This window comes from Tachypleus tridentatus, chromosome 1, assembly GCF_004210375.1.
Source record: "Tachypleus tridentatus isolate NWPU-2018 chromosome 1, ASM421037v1, whole genome shotgun sequence".
Taxonomy (NCBI): domain Eukaryota; kingdom Metazoa; phylum Arthropoda; class Merostomata; order Xiphosura; family Limulidae; genus Tachypleus; species Tachypleus tridentatus.
This window is the reverse complement of record NC_134825.1, coordinates 88,436,025-88,461,068: the sequence shown is the minus strand read 5'-3', so window position 1 is coordinate 88,461,068 and position 25,044 is coordinate 88,436,025. Positions and strand designations below refer to the sequence as shown.

General features: G+C 34.4%; 2 protein-coding genes across 2 annotated transcripts in view; one reads left to right on the top strand and one right to left on the bottom strand.

Annotated features, from left to right (window-relative positions):
• Positions 1 to 14,344, top strand: part of LOC143255160 (bromodomain adjacent to zinc finger domain protein 1A-like) — a 46,759-nt gene extending 32,415 nt beyond the window's left edge. Inside the window, exons 16-22 of the mRNA XM_076510406.1 lie at positions 349 to 602; positions 1,682 to 1,836; positions 2,130 to 2,314; positions 3,293 to 3,424; positions 10,907 to 11,002; positions 12,579 to 12,724; positions 13,729 to 14,344. Coding sequence (XP_076366521.1) covers positions 349 to 602; positions 1,682 to 1,836; positions 2,130 to 2,314; positions 3,293 to 3,424; positions 10,907 to 11,002; positions 12,579 to 12,724; positions 13,729 to 14,007 — 1,247 coding nt within the window. The 3' untranslated portion in view covers positions 14,008 to 14,344. The remainder of the gene's footprint in view (positions 1 to 348; positions 603 to 1,681; positions 1,837 to 2,129; positions 2,315 to 3,292; positions 3,425 to 10,906; positions 11,003 to 12,578; positions 12,725 to 13,728) is intronic.
• A 2,095-nt stretch (positions 14,345 to 16,439) lies between these two features.
• LOC143255167 (uncharacterized) lies at positions 16,440 to 20,700 on the bottom strand. The gene is made up of 2 exons (XM_076510419.1): positions 20,581 to 20,700; positions 16,440 to 18,019 (listed from the first exon to the last, which is right to left on the bottom strand). The coding sequence occupies exons 1-2, from the start codon at positions 20,587 to 20,589 to the stop codon at positions 16,943 to 16,945; spliced, it is 1,086 nt and encodes a 361-aa protein (XP_076366534.1). The 5' UTR covers positions 20,590 to 20,700; the 3' UTR covers positions 16,440 to 16,942.
• Between the last annotated feature and the right edge of the window lie 4,344 nt (positions 20,701 to 25,044).

Below are 25,044 nucleotides of genomic sequence, written 5' to 3'. Positions count from 1 at the left end.
TTCATTAACAGAATTGATGAAAATGTTTAAAATATTTAGGTTTACTATTTTTGGTACCCATTTATTAAAACAATATGTTCTAATTTTGCCGAGTAGGATTTTAAGGGGAAAACATTTATATTTATTACCAGGTTAACTTTTAATTTTGCTCTCAGCAGATTGCTTGCCCTGATCAAAAGTTAATAATGCTACAACAAACATCAGTCTGATAACTATATTTATTAATCTAATGGTTTAAAAAGTTTTCTAGTAAGAGATTTTGATGTACATTTTTTTGATATGCTGTACCATATGATTTTATTTGTAAAATATTTCCATTAATATTAGCCATTTATTCTGTTTCCTCAGATGATGAGATTAAACTGCCAGTAAAAGTTCCTCTGTCTCCACTGGAACGATGGATAGAATCTCTAATGGCTTCATCCAGCATTTCTCAACTCTTTGTTCACCTCTCTACCTTAGAAAAAAGTATTGCATGGTCACGTTCAGTATTAAAAGCCTATTGCCATATCTGTTGTCGCCGTGGGAACCCTGAGCTTATGCTTCTCTGTGATGGGTGTGACAGAGGTCATCACATCTATTGTTTAAAGCCACCACTAAAGGTAATGTTTTTGAGACAGAGGTTAGATATGTTAGGAAATTTTTAATATTTTTTGATTAACTGTGAAAATATGGTCTTACAAGTATGCAAGAATAACTAACTTGTGTTAAGCTTATTCAAAGTACTAGGGTAACTAAAGGCACAAAAAGGCTCATTTTAGTACCACATTCTTGGTATTTTAAATATATACACTTCAATCACTACAGAATAATAAAATATAAAACAAATGTGTCTTGATTTTTCTTCAAGCCTCATTAAAAGAATATTATTCCATGTGTCAGTGAAATTAGTATTGTATGGGTATTCTTGAGTGTATGTTAAGTCATACTTTTAAGCTAATAAAAAATACATAGGTTTGTTTATATCACTTCTGTTTCTATATTTCTCCTTAATGACTGAAACTTCCCAAATTATGGGATGTTCAAGTAGATGATTTTTTAGTAAATGTAATTTGCAGCCTTAAGTTTGCTCAGATTCTTTGTTAATAATGTACAGAAATTTAGTCATCACGTGCAGTTTTGATAAATTTGAAACAACACTTCTGTTGCTGCAATAACTATAGTTAATCACATGTTATACACTGTAGTGCTGTAGGTAACTGTTGTCTCTTAGTATTGAACAATAGAAGTTACACATCACATGAACAATGTTTTAAAGATTAACATTCATTTGAATTTGTGACAAGCCTGTTGTCCTCGTAAGAAAATGGTTAGTAATGCAAGTAAAAAGCATTTAGTATGTGAGAAATAATCATTAAAATTGACAAGTGTCTAATTTCAACAGTAAGATACAATATTTTATCATTTAGAGTTATTACATGTTAGCTTCTTGAAACTTGATCAGCAAAGTTACAGTTTGTTCATATTTTGTTTACTGCATGTCACTGGACTGGTTTGTTAAGATGCTTACAACTAATGAGATGCTACAGTAGAACATTCAAGAGTATTGCCTTCTAGTAAGTCACTTGTAAATGTGAAGATAGGTTATATTTTGTTTAAAGGATGTTTTTATTGAATTTGAATGCAGTACAATTTTCTCTTTTTGTAGTTGATTAATGTAGTAATATTTTATTTCCAACAGCAAATTCCTGTTGGAGATTGGTTCTGTCAAAATTGTAAACCAAAAGAAATTATTTCATTTCGTCAAAAACCAAGAGTTAATTACTGTGAAGATGAAGAAGAGAGTGAGTTGGACTGTGATAAATCCTCTATGGCAAGTGATGAAAGGGATTGCAGGTTTGTCAATGCTATGTACTTCTTGGGATTTTGGAAAAGAGTTTGTTTTTTTATTGTTGTAAGTACTAACACTTCTCACTCTTAAAATTTTTTTTTTATCTTCCTGGGGCACATGGTAATCATTTTCGTTAATAGTACTAATGATATATATTCTATGAATTCATAGTAAACATGTACAGAAATGTTGCAAGAAACCATTTTTTTCGTATATTTGATTCTATATGAGAGATTGTGATGCTGTTGCATTTTTAACATTTCAAACCACTAATAATATTGTGCATAACTTTTAACAGTGAAAATTCTAATGATGATGTATGTAAAGTGTGTCACAAGGATGGTACACTAATTTGCTGTGGCATCTGTCCCTTGGTCTATCATTTGGAATGTGTTAATCCACCACTCAAACGAGTTCCACGTGGAGCATGGAGTTGTCCCAGATGTGTTAACAGAGAGTGTCAAAAGAGCAAAAATAAAAAAGGTTTGTTTTGTATGATTATTTGGGAATATTCTTTATAAAATAAACTAAATGTACAATGCTTTTTTCTTTATTTTGGTATTTCATTGTTTGGGTTACTGTAAATGTTATTTTGTATTAAGTTGGTAAAATATAATGCATAAGATGATTTAGTACTGCTGTTATATACATATTAGTTAATCTAAATATGTAAAGCAGAGATGTAATTTTCAAACATGTAAATTTATTATGATGATAACTTAAGAATATAATTAGTTATAAAATTGAATTTCTTTGAGGGGGGGGGCACTGTATAAAGTTCCTGTTTCATGTACCTTATGGGGAGATCTCAAATATAAAGCAATCCCCATTTTTTAAAACCGTGAGAAAGAAGCAAAAATTGTCGTAACATTTTAATAAAAAGTATGCAGTTGATTTATTGCACAGTAAATTTAAACAAATTGTAAAATGTGCATTAAAGAGTTCTTTTTTCTGTCAGTGTCTTACATTATTATAAGTGACCCCAATTTTCTAGCAGCAGTACAAGTATTTGTATTTTCTGTCTCATGCACCACTGTAATTTTAAATTTTGCATCATAACTGCATTATAACTGTTAATCTGACACTTTCTGTTCCCTGTTTTTCAGTGTGGTCACTTATTCTTGTGTAAAGGTTGATCACAAAGTGACCACAATCAACTTAATATTTCACCAGCAAAATCAGTACTGTGACTGAACAATCTGCAAGTGAATTAGTTACAATAATTAATAATGACTTTAAGCAAACATCTAGCACTCTTGTAGACAGATGCTACCTGGACACTTAGGAATACGACAGGCTTGGATAAAAGGAAGGAGCCCGTGGTCAGCCACAATTATAAGGAGGCTATGAACTTTACAGTTTAATTATATAGCAAAAACGTTGCCTTGTAATTGGGCCAATACATTAATTTTCGTTTTTTTGTCTTTGATCATAATTTATGCTGTTTGTTTCATTTTTCAGGTAGTTATCAAACACGAGCTAGTGTTCCAGTTATGAAAGAAAATAGTCGAGAAACTAGAAACCATTCCAAGCAAAATAGTGAAGAAGGAAAGCCCAATATAACCAAGAGGAAAAGTAAAACAGTTATATCAGGTGAAAATCATGGTGATGCTAATTTTTTTAAAGATAACATTTTATAAGTTACTAGAAAAGAAATCCAGATGAAAGATACATGATTAAAATATAAATTTTACACATGTTTACTATAATATGCCTTACCAACATAATTCTAAAAATAAAATATGATAATTAAATGTTTTGGGTATTTCAATTCTTTACATATATTTATTTTTACACAAATATACTGCTTTTCTTTCATGTAAATACAGGATAAATATATTGTTTTGTAGCTGGATGTAGGATTTAGAAAATCTTTTAATTAATACTGTATGACTATTCAGATAATCATAATAAATGTTACACTGGCAAAACAACTCCACACAATGTTAATAGGGGTACTATGCTTAATACTGCATAAAATAAGTGTACATATAAAATGGTAAGAAAATTAGAAAATATAAATTGTGATATGTCTGATGTTCTATGATGCTAAAAATTATATTTTGATATGTTGGTAGGCACAGCACAGATAGCATTTGAGTATTTTTGAGCTTAATAACCAAGAAAACTTAATTTCTGTATATAAAGAAATCAGGATTGATATCATTGAATTAAAATATTGGTAATTTTCTTAACTGTCTTATACTTCTAAGGCCAACAAAACTTTCTTCAAAACTAAACCTGTATGAGTGCATGCATATACACAGAGACATACACCAAAGTCATATTTTATAGAAAGTAGGCCAAATTTGGTCATGCTTTACATGTCCATTCATTAAGCATGTTGAATTGCAAAGCAAATTTTTACTATTTTGAATTTATTAGACACTATCTTTTGTCATTTTTGAACAACTAAAACATTTTGAAAAGAAATATTTAATTTTAATTTAAACACTTTCAGCACAGGCTCAGTCTCTGGGACCAACCTCGTAATCATTACGTGCTTGTTATTTTTCATGCTATAACTTTTAAGTTTTAAGCAAACATTAATGAATTTTGGTAGATTACACTGCACAACAAAGTTTTTGCTTCTTGAACATCGTTGGGTATTCCTTATAGATTTTTGGCTGCTGATCACAAAATTCACATCCAAATCTGCCCATCACGTACCATTTCATCGAAATCTTCTGTTTTGTCATGTTTTTTCTTATATTTGTGTCCAAAAATTTTTGTTTCTGTAAGAGACCTATGAACAATGTTTTTTGCAGTCTGGGCACGTCCAGGCATGAAATCAGGCCAGGTTGGAAGCTGTTTTGTGTAAGTATGCAGACTGGAGCCAGCTTGACACTGTCTCAGCAGGCTATAAAAGTGGCTTGTGTACACAAATGCTGTGATCAAGACCAAGAATGGGCGTCTCGCTTTGTTGTGCGACATGTGCTTTCTGTCTGAGAGCTTGGCTCAGAGGCACTCGAAAGACAATGCCATTTGTTGTCCCAGTGATATGGCGAGAAAAGAAAGACCATGTGATGGACTGTTACTTCCGTTTGACTAATGTGTCTGGTTTCCCTGGCAAAAACGAGAAGTCAAATGAATACCATAATCTGCCTTCAACATTGAGACCCCTGCCACATGACGACAATCTTCCAATTCTGAAACCACCAGAGGAATGGACCTCAGACGAACCAGATGAAGAAACTAAGATGCAGGGAACTGGCAGTAACATTAATCCAGATTTTGAACCGTGCTCCTCAGGCGATCCTCATCTCATAACACAGAATTAAACGATCTGGTCAGAGATTTGGGTCTGTCAAAAGCAAAAGCCGAATTGCTGGGTTCAAGACTGCAAGAATGGTGTTTGCTGTCACCAGGTACAAAAAGTTCTATTTTTCAAAGCCGCCAAGATGATATAACCAAATTCTTTGCACAAGTTGACAGTTTCTGTGTTGATATCAAAGGATTATTCTCTACTTTTGGTTGTGACCATGACCTGCAAGAGTGGTGTCTCTTTATTGATTCATCAGTGTTAAACCTCAAAGCTGTTCTGTTACACAATAACAACGTTCACCCTTCAATACCTGTTGGCTATGCAGCACACGTGAAAGAAACCTATGAGAACATGAAAATGTTGCTGAAGCACATCCATTACAGCAAGTACAACTAGAATATCTGTGGAGATCTGAAAGTCGTTGCTCTGTTACTGGGACTGCAGCTCGGCTATACAAAGTACTGTTGTTTCATCTGTGAATGGGATAGTCGTGCCAAAGAGTTGCATTATTTTAGACCAATGATTCTCAACCTGTGTGCCTGGTTTTAGAAACACATTCAACTTTCTTGGGATTTTACAAGCAAATTGAACACATCAGTTAATAAAAGCTACTATAGAGATGCTCTGAGACCTTCCAAAACATTCAATGGTTTTCATTGAACTCAAGCACTGAGAAGTTTATACTTAAATATCATTCTCAACTGCAACGGTTCGACTGTTAGTTTAATTGTGGTGCAACAAGCGCTTTGTACATCATAAATGATGCATCAAACAATCAAACTGCTTTCTGGAACACATTCTCATTCTGCAGTAAGCTACAGCTACTATGCTGTAGGTAGGAATTTTAAATCAACTGCAGAACTTTGTACTTATCGTGTATGAATTAGCTTTCTCATTTATCCATGGAAAAATATTTGAGTAAGTCTGGTGCTGCAAATGAGAATGTGTTGAATGAAAAGCAAGGAATCAAACGAATACATCGAATACACTTTTATCGCTTTGGAATCGGAACATTCTCATTCTGCCTACTCTGCAATGCAGCTTTATCGAACAAGACGCTTGTTCCTAGCAAACTGAAGAGACACTTGGAAACAAAACATTAAGCTGTGAAGGATAAACCAAAAGAATACTTCGAGAATCTCATGGCTCAACAACATGAACAATCAAGGAAGCTTGAGATCTACATGAAGCTGCCCAAAAAAGGATTGATTGCAAGTTATAAGGTTGCTCAATTGTTGACAAAACACAAGAAAGCGCATACCGAGGCCAAATCAGTCATTGCGCCAGCGTTAGCAATTATCGTTGAAACTATGCTTGGAACGGATGCTGCCAAAATGGTTATGCAAGTTCCACTGTCCAATGACATAATTTCGCACAAAATTGTAGACTTGTCGGATTTGAAGGATCAAGTTTGCAAACACTTTGAAGCACTTGAAGATGAATTGTCTCTGTTGTGGTCTCTTCGAGTTGATGAATCTACTGATGTTAGTGGAAAAGCTCAAGTTCTAGCTTTTGTTCGATTCATAAAAGATGGAAAAATCAAAACGAATATTTAATTTGCAAAGATTTAAAAAGTACAGTGAAAGGCCAAGACATTTTCTAGTTGGTGAATGAAAACATTTTGCTCTTCAAATTACATTGGAATAACTGCATCAGCGTTTGCACCGATGGCTGTCCTTCAGTGCAAGGAAAAAAGAAGGGATTCTTTACTCTGGTGCACCAACAAAACCAAACATTAGGATTGTTCACTGCATGATTCACAGAGATGCTCTCGCTTCCAAATCTTTTCGAGAGATTTGCAGTCTGTTATGAATCAAGTTATTTAAGTGGTGAATTTCATCAAGTCTCGGCCACTTCAGTCTCGACTTTTCTCTGTGAAGTGATGGATTCAGACTACAAAAAGCTACTATATCACACTGAAGTTTGATGGCTTTTGAAAGGAAAGGTATTAAAGCATCTTGTTCAACTAAAAACTGAAGTAATTTCTTTCTTGGAGGTTGAGGAAGTAGGTTTTGATTTTTTTTTCATGATGAGATCTGGTGGCTGAAGGTTCAATTTCTCTCTGACTTGTTTGACAAATTAAATTCTCTGAACTTAAATCTCCAAGGACCATCTGAATACATTATTACTGCAACATCCAAACTGAAGGCCTTCGATGAATAGGTGATGCTGTGGAAGAATACGATGTTGAAAGGAGTCCTTGATTGCTTTCCTTCTGTTAACGAATGTCCGTCAAAGAAGAAAATTGTCCCTCAAATTTTGAACACATTAAGTGACCTACAGTCTGCACTAAAACATTACTTCCCATCACTTGCTGTTGACGAATATAATTGGGTGACCTGTCCATTCGGAATCAACAAGACAACAAATCTTAAAACTGAGGAGGAAGAACAGCTCGTTGATTTACAAAACGACAAATTTTATCAGTCATTGTTTCCTGAAAAGATCTTGGATGAGTTTTGGACCTCCATTGAAAAATTCATATCCTGCAATCAGTTCAAAATCAGTTGAAGTTCTACATTCATTTGCATCTTCATGGTTTTGTGAAAGTTGATTTTCAGCATTGACTGAAATTAAAGCCAGAAAGAGAGAGAGGCTCCTTACAGTCGATGATGAAATGCGAGCTTGTTTGTCTACGATAGAGCCTCGCTTCAATTTTATTTGCTCTCGGAAGCAACATGTCAAGCAATTTTCATTGTCTTTAAGATTAAAAATATTTTTTATGCATTAGAATTTTCAGATTTCCCATGCAAAATCTTTATAACGTTTAGATAGTTATCAAACATTTCTTAATATAAAAGCTGTATTTTGTCTGTTATTTTGACTTACAAATCTTTATGCCAGTTTAGTAGAACTGACATTCTTTGATAGATTGTTTAGGCAGAGTATTCATGATGAAACATTGTAGAATAGATGGCAGCTGCTTGTTGTGGAGACACAAGTCTAGAGGAAGACATTTCAAAAGTCTTCAAGTCATTGTGTGTGTTAACGCAAACTAACGTGGCAGGGGTTTAGTTTAGAGAGAGAGAAATCAGAAGAAGTACCCCGAGAAAACCCACTTTCACAGCCTGGGCGCCAAAAAATCTACCCAGACTGTGCCCTGAAGTAACTGGGAAGAAACATAGGAAGAAAAAATAATAATAATTGAAAGAAAACAAACTGATGAACTGTGACGGTGGTATACATGGAAACTGTTAGCCGCAGTCTTGTAGATTGGGTGGTATCTTCGTCGTGAACTTGTTTTCACACTTGAAGCCCATTTGGTGCAAGTGAAAAACGTGGTCTCGGTGATGAAACAACTGGCTGTTCTTCGGTGAGTTGTTCTTCGCTGGTCTATGAGAAAACCCACTTTCACAGCCTGGGCGCCAAAAAATCTACCCAGACTGTGCCCTGAAGTAACTGGGAAGAAACATAGGAAGAAAAAATAATAATAATTAAAAGAAAACAAACTGATGAACTGTGACGGTGGTATACATGGAAACTGTTAGCCGCAGTCTTGTAGATTGGGTGGTATCTTTGTCGTGAACTTGTTTTCACACTTGAAGCCCATTTGGTGCAAGTGAAAAACGTGGTCTCGGTGATGAAACAACTGGCTGTTCTTCGGTGAGTTGTTCTTCGCTGGTTTATGATGCTTTGTTTCTTCTTGTGATTTTAGTTTGAGTTTTCTGCATGGAGGTAGTTTGTTTTTCAGTTTGAACTGTCGCGTCGATGGTTATCTTGGTAGTGGTTTGAGTCTGGCTGGTTGTTAAATTCTGTGGAACTTGGATTGAAGTCTGGCATGATCTGTCCTCTTTCGAGTTGCTGACACTTGGCGTGTTGCTAGCAGAGGGAGTTGACGTCTTCTGGGTCGAGTTATCTGTATCTGTCTTGGTGTTTCTTCTGGTTAGATCTGGACTCAGCGGTATTTTTGTAGTTTCTTGTTGGAAGTTGTTCGTTGGTTGTTTCTGATGTCTGGATGCTTTGTTTGACCAAGTGTTGAAAGGTCTTCGATGTGGGCGTTCGGCTCTAAAGTGGAATATGTGATAATAACAGCCGTCACGTAAAATACAGTCAGCACTGTACTTTGACGTTGTCACTATCTTCATGAAGTATGTAGGCAAGTTAGTGTTTTTAGAAAAAATTTGGTGAACAGCATATACATTGGCTTGGATTTGAGGTTCTATGGCTTGTTTGATTTCTTCTGGTTCTATTGATGGGTCGACACCCCTGAGGAATACTGAGTAAAGACTGACTGGACTTTTAGTAGGGGAACAACTTACATTAAATTCGGTGTTCCATGGTTGGCATAAATAAATTTGGTCTGCAATAGTGGCTGGTTGGATGAGGATTCTGCCCCGGCATAAAATTCAGGTCCTGGACGGTTCAATGGTTGCCCCTGGCTTGGCTCGGGCGATCAACGTGGCAACTTGAAATGGCGTGAGGCTCGACGGTAGGCAGTCGATAATTACCGGCAGTACTTACGGCCTTCATGGCGAGGATGAACATTTCATTCTAAAAAGCATGTTGGCAGAGATATTAGCATGTCTGACTTGCTCAGTGACTAGCTCTGGACTCTTTAAAACTGTCATCTAATCTTGTGTGTGTTTAGGTGTTGTCGGTCTTTTATAGAGTTGTGGTGGATTGTGGAGAGCATGTTATGATTGGTTGGATTATCAGTGTTTCTGACTGGAGGAGAGATTTTTTGTAGAATCAACCAATGGCAGCCACAGGTTACCTCTAATCTGGAATCTATTTAGTGAAGGTTTAATAGTGTTAATATAAAATGATTCTTTGATTTTTTTGTCTTCCAGAATTTGTCTGTGTCGATGATTCTAGTTTTCTTCCAGTTTACTCTGTGTCCTGTTGACATGGCATATTCTGCAATAGCTGAATTTTGTGTTTTCATAAGTCTTGTACTGTCTTTGTTCTTTTATTCTTGTGAGTTTTCTTCCCGTTCCTCTAATGTATGTATCATTCATAGATGACGTTTTTGAGATTCTCTTTGGTAGGTTGATGTTTGTTTTTTATCAGAATGGACCTTAAGGTATTGTAGGATTTCCACCAGACTTCTATGTTGAATTTCTTGGCTATGTGTTTGAATTTTTCACTGAAATGTTGTAGGTATGGTAGGCAAATGGTGGTAGTGGTGGTAACTTTCTGATCTTTTCTTTTTGTTGTACCCTTCTTCAAGTAGTTTTTGATGAAGGAGAAGGTGTAACCATTTTGAAAACTCTCTACGATCTTTTGGCCATCCCTACGTTTACTTTATTTTATGAAAAGTTTGTTTTTTACTTGTATAAGTAAGTTTTTTTTAATGGGTAAAATGTTTTACATGTATATAAATAGTAAGATCAAATGTTCTCTAAACCAAAACTAAGTTGCTTTAGTTGGCATACAACAGGTTAAAATGTTTTTAATAATGCAGAGTAAATTTTGTTTTGCATATCTCATTCACACAAATAATTTCTTGGCATACTCCCCTTCACTTAGAGTTTTATATAGTTTTTGCTATTTTTGGAAAGGTTTAAGCTGTTCAGAATATACACCTGATCTATTAAGTTGGAAATTTCTTAACAGGGAATTTTTGATCCCACATAGTCAGTATAATTACTTGCTTTTTCTTATTGCAATTTTTTGTCATTATCTTACTGACAAAGAACACCTTTGTGTATTGATACACAACCTTTTATTTTTAACGTTGGGGAGACCACACCATTTTTGTACATGAGGGATTTTTATTCTTTATTTTCAAAAGGTATAATAAACACTTAATTGTTAAATATATTAATCTTAAGAGTAATGATGACTTTAAATAATGGTTTTTAATATAGATGGTTGCAACATTCACCATCCTTTTAGTTCCCAGAGAAGAAGTGAGCGGAAACCAAAGCTTATATCTAGGAAAAGAAAATCAGAAGATAGCGAAGGTATGTAGTAAAAAATGTTGAGCATGTGAATTCTCCATTCCCATATATACAGATGGTTCAAAATCAGATAACTCTGTAGGTTCTGCTGTAGTTTGTTACAGTTCGGTTGAAGCACACAGAATCATCTGTACAGTTTTTGTGTTCACTGCTGAACTGTATGCCATTTCTCTTGCCCTGAATCATATTGAAACTATGCAATATACGAATTGTACGATCTACTAATTCATTCAGTTGTCTATTGGCCCTGACATCATTCCATGGTAGTTACCATCCTATTCTTATCAATATCCAAAACAAACTGGACCATCTCTCTCTCTATCATCTATCTCTGTTCAATTTTTGCAGATACCAGGTCACGTTGTTGGTATTTGTGGAAATGAGCTAGCTGACAGAGTGGCAAAGTTCATCTGCTCTGGCTCTATCACCACCGTCCCTGTTCCATACATGGGCTATGGTCCAGTTATCAAAACCCAACTATACACCAGTTGGCAGTCGACCTGGAGTGAGCAATGAAATAATAAGCTTTTTCAAATCAAGCCTTCTTCAGCTCTTTGGCCATCTTGTTCTGTAAAGATCGAAGGGAGGAAGTTGTTTTGGCTAGGTTATGTATTGGTCACAGTTTTTTAACTCGCCACTTCCTTTTATCTGGTACTGATGCACCAATGTGTGGTCTGTGTGGCACTCAGGTCACAATCGTACATATTTTATTATCATGCCATTGTTGCAACCACGAACGATGCCACCATTTTAAACATATTTTTAAGGTAGGCTTGCCCTTGATGTTAGCCAATGTCACAGGTGATACTGGCTGTCTCACTCATGTTTTTAAGAGCCATTCATCTTTTTAACTTAACTTAAGGTTTTTATTGGACTACATACTGTTTTATCATAATTTCTTTTGCACACTTTAATTTTATTTTGACCTGAACCCAGGACTGGAAAGGCCAACTTCAGGTGACTGACAGCAAGTTTGAACTGAATGCTTCAGTCTTCCTGGAGGGTCTTAATTTTACATATTTTTACCTTCATTTTTGTATACCATTATAGCTATATCTTGTTTGGCACAGAAAGCCAAGTAGCTTTGTGCCAATAAACATAAAATACCTACCCACCTACCATGTGAATTCAATTTTAGATAAAGATAATTAAATATCATGATGATAAGAGTGAGAACTACAATCAAAGGAAGAATAAAACAGTACAATAAGAGATCATAACTGGATTATGATGATTACATTTATTAGTTTTAGTGATTGTTATTCAAATATTGTGAAGATCAGAAAGTCTTAAAAACAAATTTCTTCATTTTAAAAAAATGTATATAATACAATAGGTTTATGTAAAAAGAAAACCTTTCACTGCAAACATATGGGAATAAAGAGGTGAATGGTATTAATCTCATCTTGTATTTATTTATTATAAATTAACTTAAAGTTTAGTGGGTTGATGGAGCATTTTTTCATTTTTATCAAAACTTAAACCACATTGTCTAATAAACTTTAGTTGACTAGTAAATTATTCTATTTTAATCTTACAACCCCATAAATGAAAATATATAGTAGTTTTTTATCTCTAGATGGCTACAGTATTTATGGTAGTCGTAACAGTATTACAAGCTCTGAAGATGGGCTTCTAAAATTCAGAACTTGTGACAGCATCATATCTGAGCTGATTCGCCATCCAGAAAGTTGGCCCTTCCTCCGTCCAGTCAGTCGTAATAAGGTGACTAAAACTTTTCTCATGTATTACATGACTTATGACCACTTAATTTATAACAGTGACTAGGAAAGAAATATTGTGTTACATATTTTATTATATAGATTTCAAGATTTTATTTCAGATTCATTATAGGGAATAATTACAGAAACATTGAATAAAATGGGTGCATAATGCAATTATGGTGTTACTCTTCCTTCTTGTAGGTAAATGAACTGCATGAGGGTAGCAAGTAAGATGTTGTTAGTTTATATCGTGATTGGTCCTAATCTGATAGTATCACATTATCACCCTATAAAAGTACTAAGCTGTCATGCTATGTCAAGTAGTAGTGTGATTATTGCACTAATAGCCACTGGTACAGAAATGTTACATAATAAATATTTATAAATTAAGATTTAGCTAGTGAAGACTACATCATGTAAACATTTAAAGTTAACTTATGTTTCAGTAGGAACAATTTGCAGAGGATTTGTGAAAATAATACTACTGATAGTAGAAACAATAAAGATCAAAAGCACAAACTCCTCAAAGACAGTGTTATGTAACTTAAGGTGTGCTTTATACACCCTTTGTGTTTATTGAAACATGGCATTAAAACTTTATTGATAAACAAATATACTTATACAAATGAGGAAAAAACTCCAAAAAAAAAGAAAGTAGATGTAAGGATGGCTAATACCAATCCTTCAAAAACAGTGCAAACAAGATAGTAATGTTAGCCAAAATTACCTAGTTCTAAGTACAAGTGTGAATATTATCTCGAGAACAATAAGGTACATTAGCATGAAGTGGCTTCAGTGGATGTGTAATTACTCAATAGCCGCTGCTTAGATAACTAAACTAAAATGGGCACTATAAACAATGGGATGAGCAAAGCTGGAAGAGGATTTTATTTACAGATGAATCCAAATTTAAGTTTGGCAGAGCTTAAAAATAAGTTGTTCAATGGCTTTTTCTTCCAGTACATGACATTTAATAAATCCAGTCTCTCTTTTTATTCTTTTCAGGTCTCTGACTATTACACTATCATACGAAGTCCAATGGATTTTAGAACCATCAAGACTAAACTAGATGACTTAAAATATCTAACAAATAAGGAGTTTATTGCAGACGTTAACTTGGTGTTTCAAAACTGTGAACGTTACAATGAAAGAGATTCTGAAACTTATAAGGCTGGTGTTGCATTGTCTAAACTGTTTGACTCGCTCTTAAAACAGTATTGTTTGGAAAACTATCGGGGAATAAGTACTGTTGAACAGTTTAGGTACAAAACAATAAAGGACTAAATAAATCACTTTTTGTTTCTGGTGTTTACAAGTCTGTAATATTTGCTCATCATGAATATATTTGTACCATCATTTTGCAAAAATTATAGATCAGGCTAAGTGAAGAAACGTTTTTGTTTTGTTGGTTTTTTTACATTGAAATGTCAAATGTTTATGATATACATTATCATTATACATTTCTGTAAAGAGGAGGACTGTGGGAATATAATTTGTATACATTTTCTTTATTATAGAAATCCTAGTAATTGTGCCCCATATGAATCTTATTTAAGTTTTCCTTCCATACTAGTTGTATTCCTTTTGTTTTGTATTAGGCATATTAAAGTTTTTTTCAAAATGCTAGATTTCATTGTTTTTGAACCATCATGAACTTCTGTGAATACAAAAGCATTAAGTACGAAGATCAAATTTCTATAAAACAACAGCTGAACATACAATAAGAGAACAGTATGTTAGTAAGTAGATAATTTAAAACATTGTATTGTTGGAAATTACATTATAGCCTTTATGCTGTTCATTTCTGAGATCATACAGTATGTAAGCACATAATGAATGGATTTTTGTGGTGGATTAAATACTGACTTTGAGTTTACTAATGTTGTTATTGTCATGTTTTTAGCTGTGTGGTTTGCAAACTTGGCCTGATAGAGTGCTTATCTACAGTCTGCATGTTTGAATCCCTGTCACTAAATATGAACCTTTTCAGCCACGAGTACATTATAATGCAATAGTCACTTCCACTGTTATGCTGGTAATGGGTTGTGTTGACTAGCTGCTTTCTCTTTGCTCTATTATTGCTAAATTAGAATTGGGTAACACATCTGACCTTCAGCAGCTTTGCACAACTTTCAAATGAAACCAAGCTGGTTCTTAGTGTTGCCTGTTTGAAAATTTTATAGCAGTACAAACTAGTGGTATTTTTTCTTAGTTTTTATAAGTTTTATAAACTCAAACGTCTCAGTTTAGCTAATGCAGTTATGTATTCAGTGTTAATATCTGTGCCTGTAAAATTACATCATTTGCTTTGATAAATACACAACCTATAGAATATTGGCAATCCAGTTGCATTTCTTTTGAATACAGTGGCCATGTACCTAACATTAATTTCTTACATGATGCTTATAAATTATTAGAATGTTGATTTTATGTATATCCATTTCAAAAAGTGTTTTTTTTTAATTTTGTTCAAACTATAGGAACTGAGGAAAACAATGTGTGCGACCAGTTTTCATGAGTGTAAGAAACTTACTGAATATGCCTGACGAGTAATGTGATTTTATGATATAAGAGACCACAAAAGCAAAGTGACACTATTTAAATAGCTACCGCAGTAGTGTCAGAAAACAAACTTTTCCATTACTGCTGAAAATCCTGTAGTAATAGTCTAGACAAAATGACTTGTTATACGAAAAAGGAGCTATCTGCGCATTGTCATGTGTAGTTTTCAACTGACAGACAAGACGAAAGGCAACTTCTACGCCAAATTGTTAGAGTGACTGACTCGCAATCTGAATCTCCGCCCCAACATGCTTGCTTTTCAGCTTCACGTCACGGCCTTATAAAGTTACGATCGATCCCACTACTCCTTGCTAATAGTGAGAAAAACCCAAGAATTGACGGTGAGGGTGATGACTAGCCACCATCCCTCCACTCTTACACTGCTCAATTAGGGGCGGCTAGTGCATATAGCCCTCATTTGGTTTTACGTGAAATTAAAATAGAACCAAAGCCAAGTTTTAATGTGGGAATAAGCTATATATTATGTATAGTTTGTTCTATTTTGATGGATATTAAGAAATAAGAGAAAATGCTCCCAAAATACTGAGTTAACATTTTATCCTTTAAAAACCAAGAACTTTACGCCACTGCCCTCAATTTCCAATAAAAGCCCCCCCCCTTATTGAAATCTAAAATGGCGCTCTTGTCTTAAGCTACTTTTGAGGAATTTGACAATCATTTGTAGCACAACCCTGACCCAGAAAAAGTGAGGCTTGTGTATTTGGGCAGTAGGATGTAAATCGTAAGTTCTTGGACTCGTGCTTGGTAAACATGACCACGCTTAGATCATCGATGAATGTGAGAACGTGTGAAGGCACATCTTCCCAAATACATAGGACTAAGTAAAAAAGTGATTGTACGAAAATGAATGAGCCTCGTATGGTTACAGCTTACTGAGAAGTTCCCTTTTATAATATGAAAATCAGCAGAAATTTCCATCGCTTATAAGAGGTTCAATAAAATTCGGATCTTGCTCAATACAGGGCTGCATTAAGCACAATCTTTAACATTTTTTTCTTTTCTTTTAAGGTAACTTGCATTAAAAATAGTTTTTTGAGGGGTTACTTTTTTAATATGCCATTTCCGAATGTTTTATTACTAGATATATTACTATGTTTAAAAACAGTAGCAACGAATTAGAATGAAAATAAACATTTTATAAAAATTCAAGCTTTATACAAGTATTTATATTTACAATAATCTTAAAATCTCATTTTACCTAATACTTGATAGCGTTCGGTTTTAAAATCTGTATTTTCTCCTAACCATTGTCAATAACTAGTTTCAAACTTCACGCTTCCATAACCTACCGTCATGGCGATACAGTTGTTTGCAGGGGTAACTTGGATTATACTTTCTTTGTTAGTTAACCACTGGGACACATTTACCTTTTGATCCGTTAACCTTATAAAAGTATCATAAAATCAGTGATAAATATTTGTATGTTCTCAGCTACTGTATAATAAACACCTTAATTTTAAAGTCTCATTTTTCAAGGTGGCAACCTCAACTCGGAGCTTCAAGTTTTCTTGTTCTAGGTATGCTGCTCTGATAGCAATTTCATCTTCTTTAGCTCTTCTGGAATCTCGCGACCTTTTGGCAGCTTCGTTGTTTTTTTTCCTCCTTTCCCAGTATGCTTCATCTTTTTTATTGTCAGTCAACGACCGGCTTCTCTTGCGGAAGGTAAATAGACTGGGAGGCGTCGACTGGCTATTCTCACTTGAGACTGGGAGTCGGTCGCAATAATTTTATCGCTGTCTTTGAAGCTATCGTTGGAGCTACCATCGACCTTTCTGGTTAGAAGAGACGATGAGTTCGTACACACAGTAGTCGTGGTCACTGTTGCAGTTCCTGATGTGAGGGTCGAACAAATTGACTCATTTGTAGCGATTTTAGAAGTAGAATTGGAGGATACCGAGGCAGCACATGCTTTAGCGGTTGTTCTGTGGTCACTGTTGTCCTTTCTCAAACATTGTTGTCGCGGGCCTGATCTACGACTCTCTTGCGTCTTCTTCATCGCCATCAGCATGTGCTCTCTAAAATCCAAGTAAGCTTGATCCGAATCATTCGACAAAAAATGTCTTGTAGTTACAGCATCAACAGTCAATGGAAGTTGGACAGGATAGTTGTAATATCCCTGTAGTGGGTCGTTGGGATAAGCTTTGAACGGTCTAATGTATTTCTCCGTTTTTATAGATTCCGCCACCGTGTTTAAGTGGATTGAAGGAATAGTCTTATGTAAACGATTACTTACACAATCTCTGTCTGTTGACCCCTCAAGTTTGGGACTTAGCTCAACTTCCAAAGGACGTTGGCTGTTCAAGGCAGAGGACTGTCCCAAATTTCGCTTTTCACTGACCATGGAAGAGGATGATAGAAACAGCCCTGGGCCATGGTCTACTTTGGCAGTAAAAGGAACTAATGACTCGGATGAGCTTAACTGCTCGACCGTTTCAATCTGGTGTGTTGGAGACTGTGTGCGCGTGAAGTTTTGTTCTTGAACTTCAACTGATGGTTTAGTGGGGCTTCTTGACTTCTTTGAGAAGTCCAACGGCTGATCGTGATCAGCAACCCGGTGAAAACTGTCTCTCGACGCTAAATAAGGAATCAAGTAGCCGTCAGGGATTCCGTAATCTGCAGTCACCAAAGGCGGAAACGTCGGAACAGGGTCCGTGCTTGCCATGAGATTCGTACGGGAGTTGGCTATGACAGCTAAATGGGCGGGACGGTCGAGCTGGAAAATATGAGAAGTCGGCATTTGTCACATTTACTGTCAAATTTTACAAGTAGTAACGCTGTAGTTCATGAACCAAATACTATACACATATATCTGTATATCCGGATGTACGCGCTTTTACCGTGTTAGTGTTGTATTTTCACCGACCTACATGTCACTCAACACGTCATGTTATTTGCCACGCCTCAAACAAGTTAACTTTGTTCACAGTTTTACATTAGTCCTAATCAACAACCCGAATCTTCTCCATTATGCCCCTCCTTTCTCGCGGCACATCTGGATCGATTATTACTTAAATCCTCGGAACATGCATGTTATATGCTGAGATTAAGAAATTTTGTGATATAAACGAACGCAATTATCACTGATGAAAATTTGTAATGTAACGTAAAAACTTCAGTGTATAGGAAATTCCAATTTAAAAAGCTTTCCGTATAGGGGTTGTAGTGTAGGGAGTAGAAATACAAGTGGACTTCAGCGTTGAAATCTCACAACAAATAAAGTATTGTATAAAAAAAATTTTAAATGACATTAAATTATGACAAAAATTTACACAAGTGATATTTTAAGTACCGTAATTTATTTTTTGTAATTAATAAACGCGTGTGAAGTTTTGGTTGCTAACAAACAACGGAACTTGACCTTACCACGTTTTTTTTTTTTTTTTTTAAACTTCGTGCATCTGTCTCCCCTACCCCCGAGAATTTCAGAAGGTAATTAACCTGAATAGTTTGTTTAAATTAGGTTTAAATAGATAAGCCGTAACATTGCATTCAAGCTTCAAGGCAAATTACCAACGCTCTACAACGGTTAGCCTTCACATCAAATAAATTCTGCTAACGCTCATCAATATTAACATTGTAAATCTTAAATTACGAATAACGGGGAAAATGAAAATGTACTTTTACGAGTGATTTAGGCCAGGTATATAGGAGGTAAATTACAACTCAACTTGGACTTGGGGGGGGGGGGAGTATTTCACCAAACAATGTCAGGAAATGTATGCAGACGTACCCATAACGGCCAAGGTCCAAAACTCGCCTTAGGAACTTGGAAGCTCTTAGGTTTTGTATTAAATCTAATGAATTTTCTTGCGAGTAAATTTCATAAATTTTGGTGCATTTTTTACTATGACGCATTGAAAAGCTAGTGGGCTCTATCTGCTTCCCAAGCCACTGATTAAGTATTCGTGACAAACAAACAAGGCTAAAATGGGCAGCAAGAAAAAAGTTTGAATATAAATGTAGTTCAAATGAAACTAAACATGAAGTTTAGTTTTCAATGTTCAACACGAATTAAAATATGGACCAAAGGGCAACGTTTCGAAAACCTTTCGCTTTCAGGGACCTAACTGATTTACTTTTGCAAATTAGACCTCCAAGGTTTTCTCTGCAAGTGTCACTCTGAAGTAAGCAGTTGCTGCCAATTTCAGTTTTGTTTGCCGTGAATAGCTGAAGAAGGTATCATAGTGACTAAAAAGTACATAAGAGCAACGATATGGGGCTCGTGCATGAATACTGTGTAATTTTGCGATATAACTGGCTAAATAACCGTTCCGTGTAAGGCTATTGTTACAGAAAGCTTGTACTAAGAATTGTTGAAATGACAAATTTAATCCACTGTGATTCGTCCAAAATATTCTCTGTAAAGCTGTTTCAGTCGCAACACAGAATCAATGGACCAATTGTTATTTGGACTTTCTCTTTCGTTTCGAAAATATGCAAAATTCACGTAATGCGTTCTAATTAACCAACCACATTGAATAGTGAGGTGTCTGACAATAATGAATACATGCATCAATCTACTTGACATATTTATTGTCGATTTCTGTACAGCTTGTGTAATAAATAAATAATATTTGCTACATATTACTTTATTTCACCTTTTAATTTGAGTAATTATCCACAACATATGTTAAGATACTGCTTTCAAAAATGATAACCACTGCATGAATTGGCTTTGCGTAATTAATTTTTAGTATTTTAAAAACGGTTGTGCGGATTGTAATTTTTACATACAAGACAGAAGTTTGTTTATTCGACATCACGTCTCTATTGCTAATATATTCAGAAAGCTTGGATCTTGCAATTTATACAATATGTCAATTCTTAAGAAAGTATTTGCATATGAAAGTTACGTGAAACTTAAGTAATAGCTTTACACTTATGGGGTAGATAAACATGTAACAATATTTAAACGAGATACAACTATTTTTTTCTTATCTATATAAAACTACCCGATAGAAAATAAACCAATTTAAAATGCTTCATACCATTATAAAGCATGGAAAGGTTTAATCCTAAAATATAACTTGTATCATGTTACTGTAGTTTGCATAAATTCTGAACACCATGCGAGATCATAACTGAGAATTATTTACCGTACAACAAACTAAATCTAGAAGAGTTTGTTTATGCCTTATATTACATTGAAGTACCTAAAATATTTCATAAAATAAAATGAACTGATTTGATTACAATGAAATACGATCCATTTAAGATTGTGGTGATCAAACTTGGACTAAGAATTTTTTTTTAAAATGACAAATTTAGACCTACCCGTAACATACGAGATTAGTCCGAAATATTCTCGGTAAAGCTGTCTCAATCGCAACACTGAATCTATGGACCAATTGTTATATAGACCCTCTTCTCTTCTGATTTGAAAATATGCAAAATTCACGTAATCTTTTCTAGTCAACCAATCACATTGTAGCCTTGGTCACTTGGTCCGTTCTTGTTATCGTCACCATTCCACGTGAGCATGTCGAGGAAGGGTTACCCCAAAGCCATATGGGGTCATTTTAACCGTACAAATCCACTTCATCGATATATGGTCTTTTTCTGTAGAATCCCAATTTCTTTCCATTCTATAATCATTTTTTTTCTCATCTGTAAAGTGAAAGACGAAACAGAACATTATCCACAGATTTAATCTAAACTGATATTTAATGTTATGCGACTGAAATAATTATTAATGATTATTACGCAAGGATAAGTTGCAAAATAATTAAACGACAATAATTTAAAGAAACACTTATCCGCAGTGCTTGTTATAATATCAATAATACTCTTAAAAACAATATTAATGATTAATAACAATTGGAATACTCGTCTGAGCATGATACTTTCAATGTCTTAACTTATAAACTAACGAATCTTTTCATAGCAATTAGTTTTGTGTGAGCCTCGAATTAGTAGTTGGCGAAATGTTGGACAAAATAAATGATTGTTTATATAGAATAAATGGCCCTACTTTTGCAAATGATATGTATATTCTTCAATAAGTGCCACAAACTATAAACTAAGGAAATGTCAAATTAAGTTCATTACGTTAATAACAACTTTTATCTATTGGCATTGCATAACTTTTCCAACTTTTTAACATAAATATTTATATTAGTAAATAAAAGTGACTCTTGGAATTGAGAGTGTAAAGGCTATAGACTCAGTAGATTGGCTAATTTTTGATACGATAAAGTGAAAATACAAAAATTGACTTAATTTAAAAAAAATAACTGATTTGGTTTCGACTTTTCCTCCTCTCAAACATTACTCTGAAAAAATGGAAACATCATTAGAAAAAAACTTTTCATTTTTAAGGTACTTTATATATATCTAACCAGGCTAGCAGGTGGCGGTTGTTTTTCATTATTTTCCAGCTGCTATTTACAACATAGTATCCATATAAAATTACTATTTTTAGAAATACTTTAATTGGCTTCCTGTTAGTGAAACTCCAGGTTAAGGATGTCGAGAGCTAGCAGACAAATAAACACAATTTGAATGTTATCTCACGAAAGAAACTGTTCTATTTGTTGTACTCACAAAACTCTACATATTGTAGAGTCAGAAGAAGAGGTGTGAACTTATTCACGTTCATCTACCAACTGTATTTTACAATTTAAATTATGTCTTTATGAGATTTTAACTAATGCTTAATTTTGCTCAGTTATATCCTGAAAGGTAAAACAAATCGTACAAATAAGTATTCATATTCGTGTTGTGTGATGATCACATGAATGAAAATCAGGGTTTGATAATTCATATATATTGAACTTTTATTGGGGGTATTAACCTTTCAGGTGGGTGTTTCTTCACGTAACTGAACAGTTGAAAATCGTTTTTAAGTTCGTTGACATTTGCCTCTTTCGCTCCAACCTTATGCAAGAATCTGAATGCCATCCATCACAAAGCATTGTTGAGATAACCATGCACTAAACTTGAAAACCACTGTTAGCGCCAACAGCAAATAACGGATTATAGGGGTGAATAACCTAGCGTCCAGTTGTAATAATATGAATACAATACCAGGTGTTTCTTATTGCAACTTTACTTGATATTACCATGATCAGACGACGATAAAATTGTACTCGAATTATCTCTGTAAACATAAAAGCTAAAATTAGCTAATAAACCTCTAAATTTCAGGTTATTGCATAATGTTCAAGTGTTTACATATCAGCTTCCAGTAAACCATATGCTTAAATACATCCATGCATGTATTTTTCACTCATTGTTAGGGAAAGAGACCAAACAACAAACATCTAGTAATACAAACCACTGAAATCACTATTTTTAATTTATTAATATTTCTCTGCAGTACTTACTATTACACCTGAAAATTCTACAAAAATATTTTTTTCTAACGTTACTGATCGTTAGTTTCGATGGAAAATAATACACAGCTGTTTGTTAGAGGTATTTATAGGCATTAGCCCAACTTTTCTTACAAAGTAAGCAGCATAAGCGGTTATAACGTATAAATAATGCAACTGGTCATATATAATTGGTGAAAACTCTGAATAATGTCATTTTCAGACGTTATAAATTTGATATATTTTTTAATTGTGTGATATCACCAGTAATCACAGTTACATCCCACAAAATATGATGTTAAGAAATTTAAAGTACGTGCACACCGATATTGTACTTGAAAGTAAGAACGAACTGCTTTCTTCTCTCTCTCTCTCTCTTTATTCTTCTTTTTGTTTGTCTGAAAGTGAAAATACTTGCTAGAGTTTAGATCGAAAACTATTATTCCTTTAAAGGAGATCTTGGCAAAAGAACCACTACATTAAATGGAAAACATAGTAAACGTTAGTCCCTGTTTTATCAATAAAATAATAATATTGCATAAGGCTTGAGTGTTTATGACACCTTAAAATATGTGTATATATCTTGCCTTGAGTATCACATCGTCCACTGTTTCTCAGTCATTAAACAGGTTGAGCTGAACGTCGTGTCCACGCTGTTGTTAAAAAGCAGAACATCGAATCAAAAATTATTTATAACTGTGTGATAGATGACTAAGATATCAAACTATTTATTACGTTGCCCAGTGTTTTCATATACGGTTATTTTAACAGATTTACGTCAAAATACATATATAACTGTTTAATATAGGCCAACTGAGACGTATAAGAAACATATTTTTCATTGATATGATTGATTATATAAAATCTACTATAATGCTAAGATCAATGACTTAACTTGTATTTTAATATATCGAGTGAATAAACCATACGCCAGGCGTGGTTTAAAGTGGTTAGCGTGTCCAGACTATCAATTCAAAGGCTCAAGGTTCGCGTCCCATCCTGGTGAAAACGTGCTCCAAGCATTGGGACTATAAGCACATTATAAGATTGACAGTTTAAACCTGGTATTTGGTTAGATAAGAGTAGCCCGAGAACTAGTCGCTTTCACTCTAGTCTATTATTTCAAAATTAGGGAATACTATGCGCAGATACACATTGTACATTTTTGCACGAAGTTCTAAAATGAACGAACGAAGCATAATAAAGATTTATTCCTTTTTGTACAAGCATACTATTATTATTAGTTATTAGAATAACATACTTATTGTTTATTGTTAATGAAAAATTTTAAACTTCACTACGAAAAGATATAATAAATTAAATTTATTGTTATTATTTTCCCTACTGTAACAAATAATTTGGCCCGGCATGGCCAGGTGGTTAAGGTACTCGACTCGTAATCTGAGGATCGCGGGTTCGAATCCACATCCCATTATAATGTGACAGTCAATCCCACTATTCGTTGGTAAAAGAGTAGCCCAAGAGTTGGTGGTGGGTGGTGATGACTAGCTGCCCTTCCTCTAGTCTTACACTGCTAAATTAGGGACGGCTATCGCAAATAGCCCTCGAGTAGCTTTGCACGAAATTCAAAAACAAAAAACTAGTCTTACATTACTAAATTAGGGACAACAAATGCAGACAGCCCTCGTGTAGCTTTGCGCGAAATTAAAAAACAAACAACTAATTTAAATCTGAGCAAAGTTGTAGGATTAATGAAAACAAATTCCCGGTCAATATACTTCGATAATATTGTTTAAAATATTTTATAAACGTGTAATTTAGCTGCGCTCTCCTTGTTGAAATCGCTTTTATGAATGTCTTAGTTGCAAAAAGTGATATGTTTATATTTTAACAGTAAAAGGTACCTTCCATGACAGTGTTTCTACTCGCTTCATATTTCTTTTTAAAAAGTTACACAGTCGTTATCTACACATCTATCACTTATATCTATCACTAATACTTACAATACTTAAACAAAAATATACAGTAAAACACTGAGGAAACTAGTTTTAAGTTTTTGTTTCTATTCTCTAAACTTATATAGATATTCGAAGTTAATTAACGACCGTAAGGATAGAGTGATTACGTTCCTCGCTGTTACAGCGGTAGGCCTACGGATTTACAACGCTAAAACCAGAGGTTCGATTTCACTCGGTGGACTCAGCAAATAGCCCGCTGTGGCTTTGCTACAAAAAAACACGCACACAGAGACTGGTTAATTCATCATAACATTTTTATTTATAATTTAAAGTACTTATAAAAAATTGGATCACACCTCACAAAAGGGTTTTAATATTTTTAAGGGTTAGTTTATTTTTAAGAACAAAAGTATACATTGAGCAATTTGCGATGTGCTCACAGTTGGTATCTAATCTCTATTTGAACTTTATAATCTTCAAGCTTAATATTCAGATAAAAACAAAGA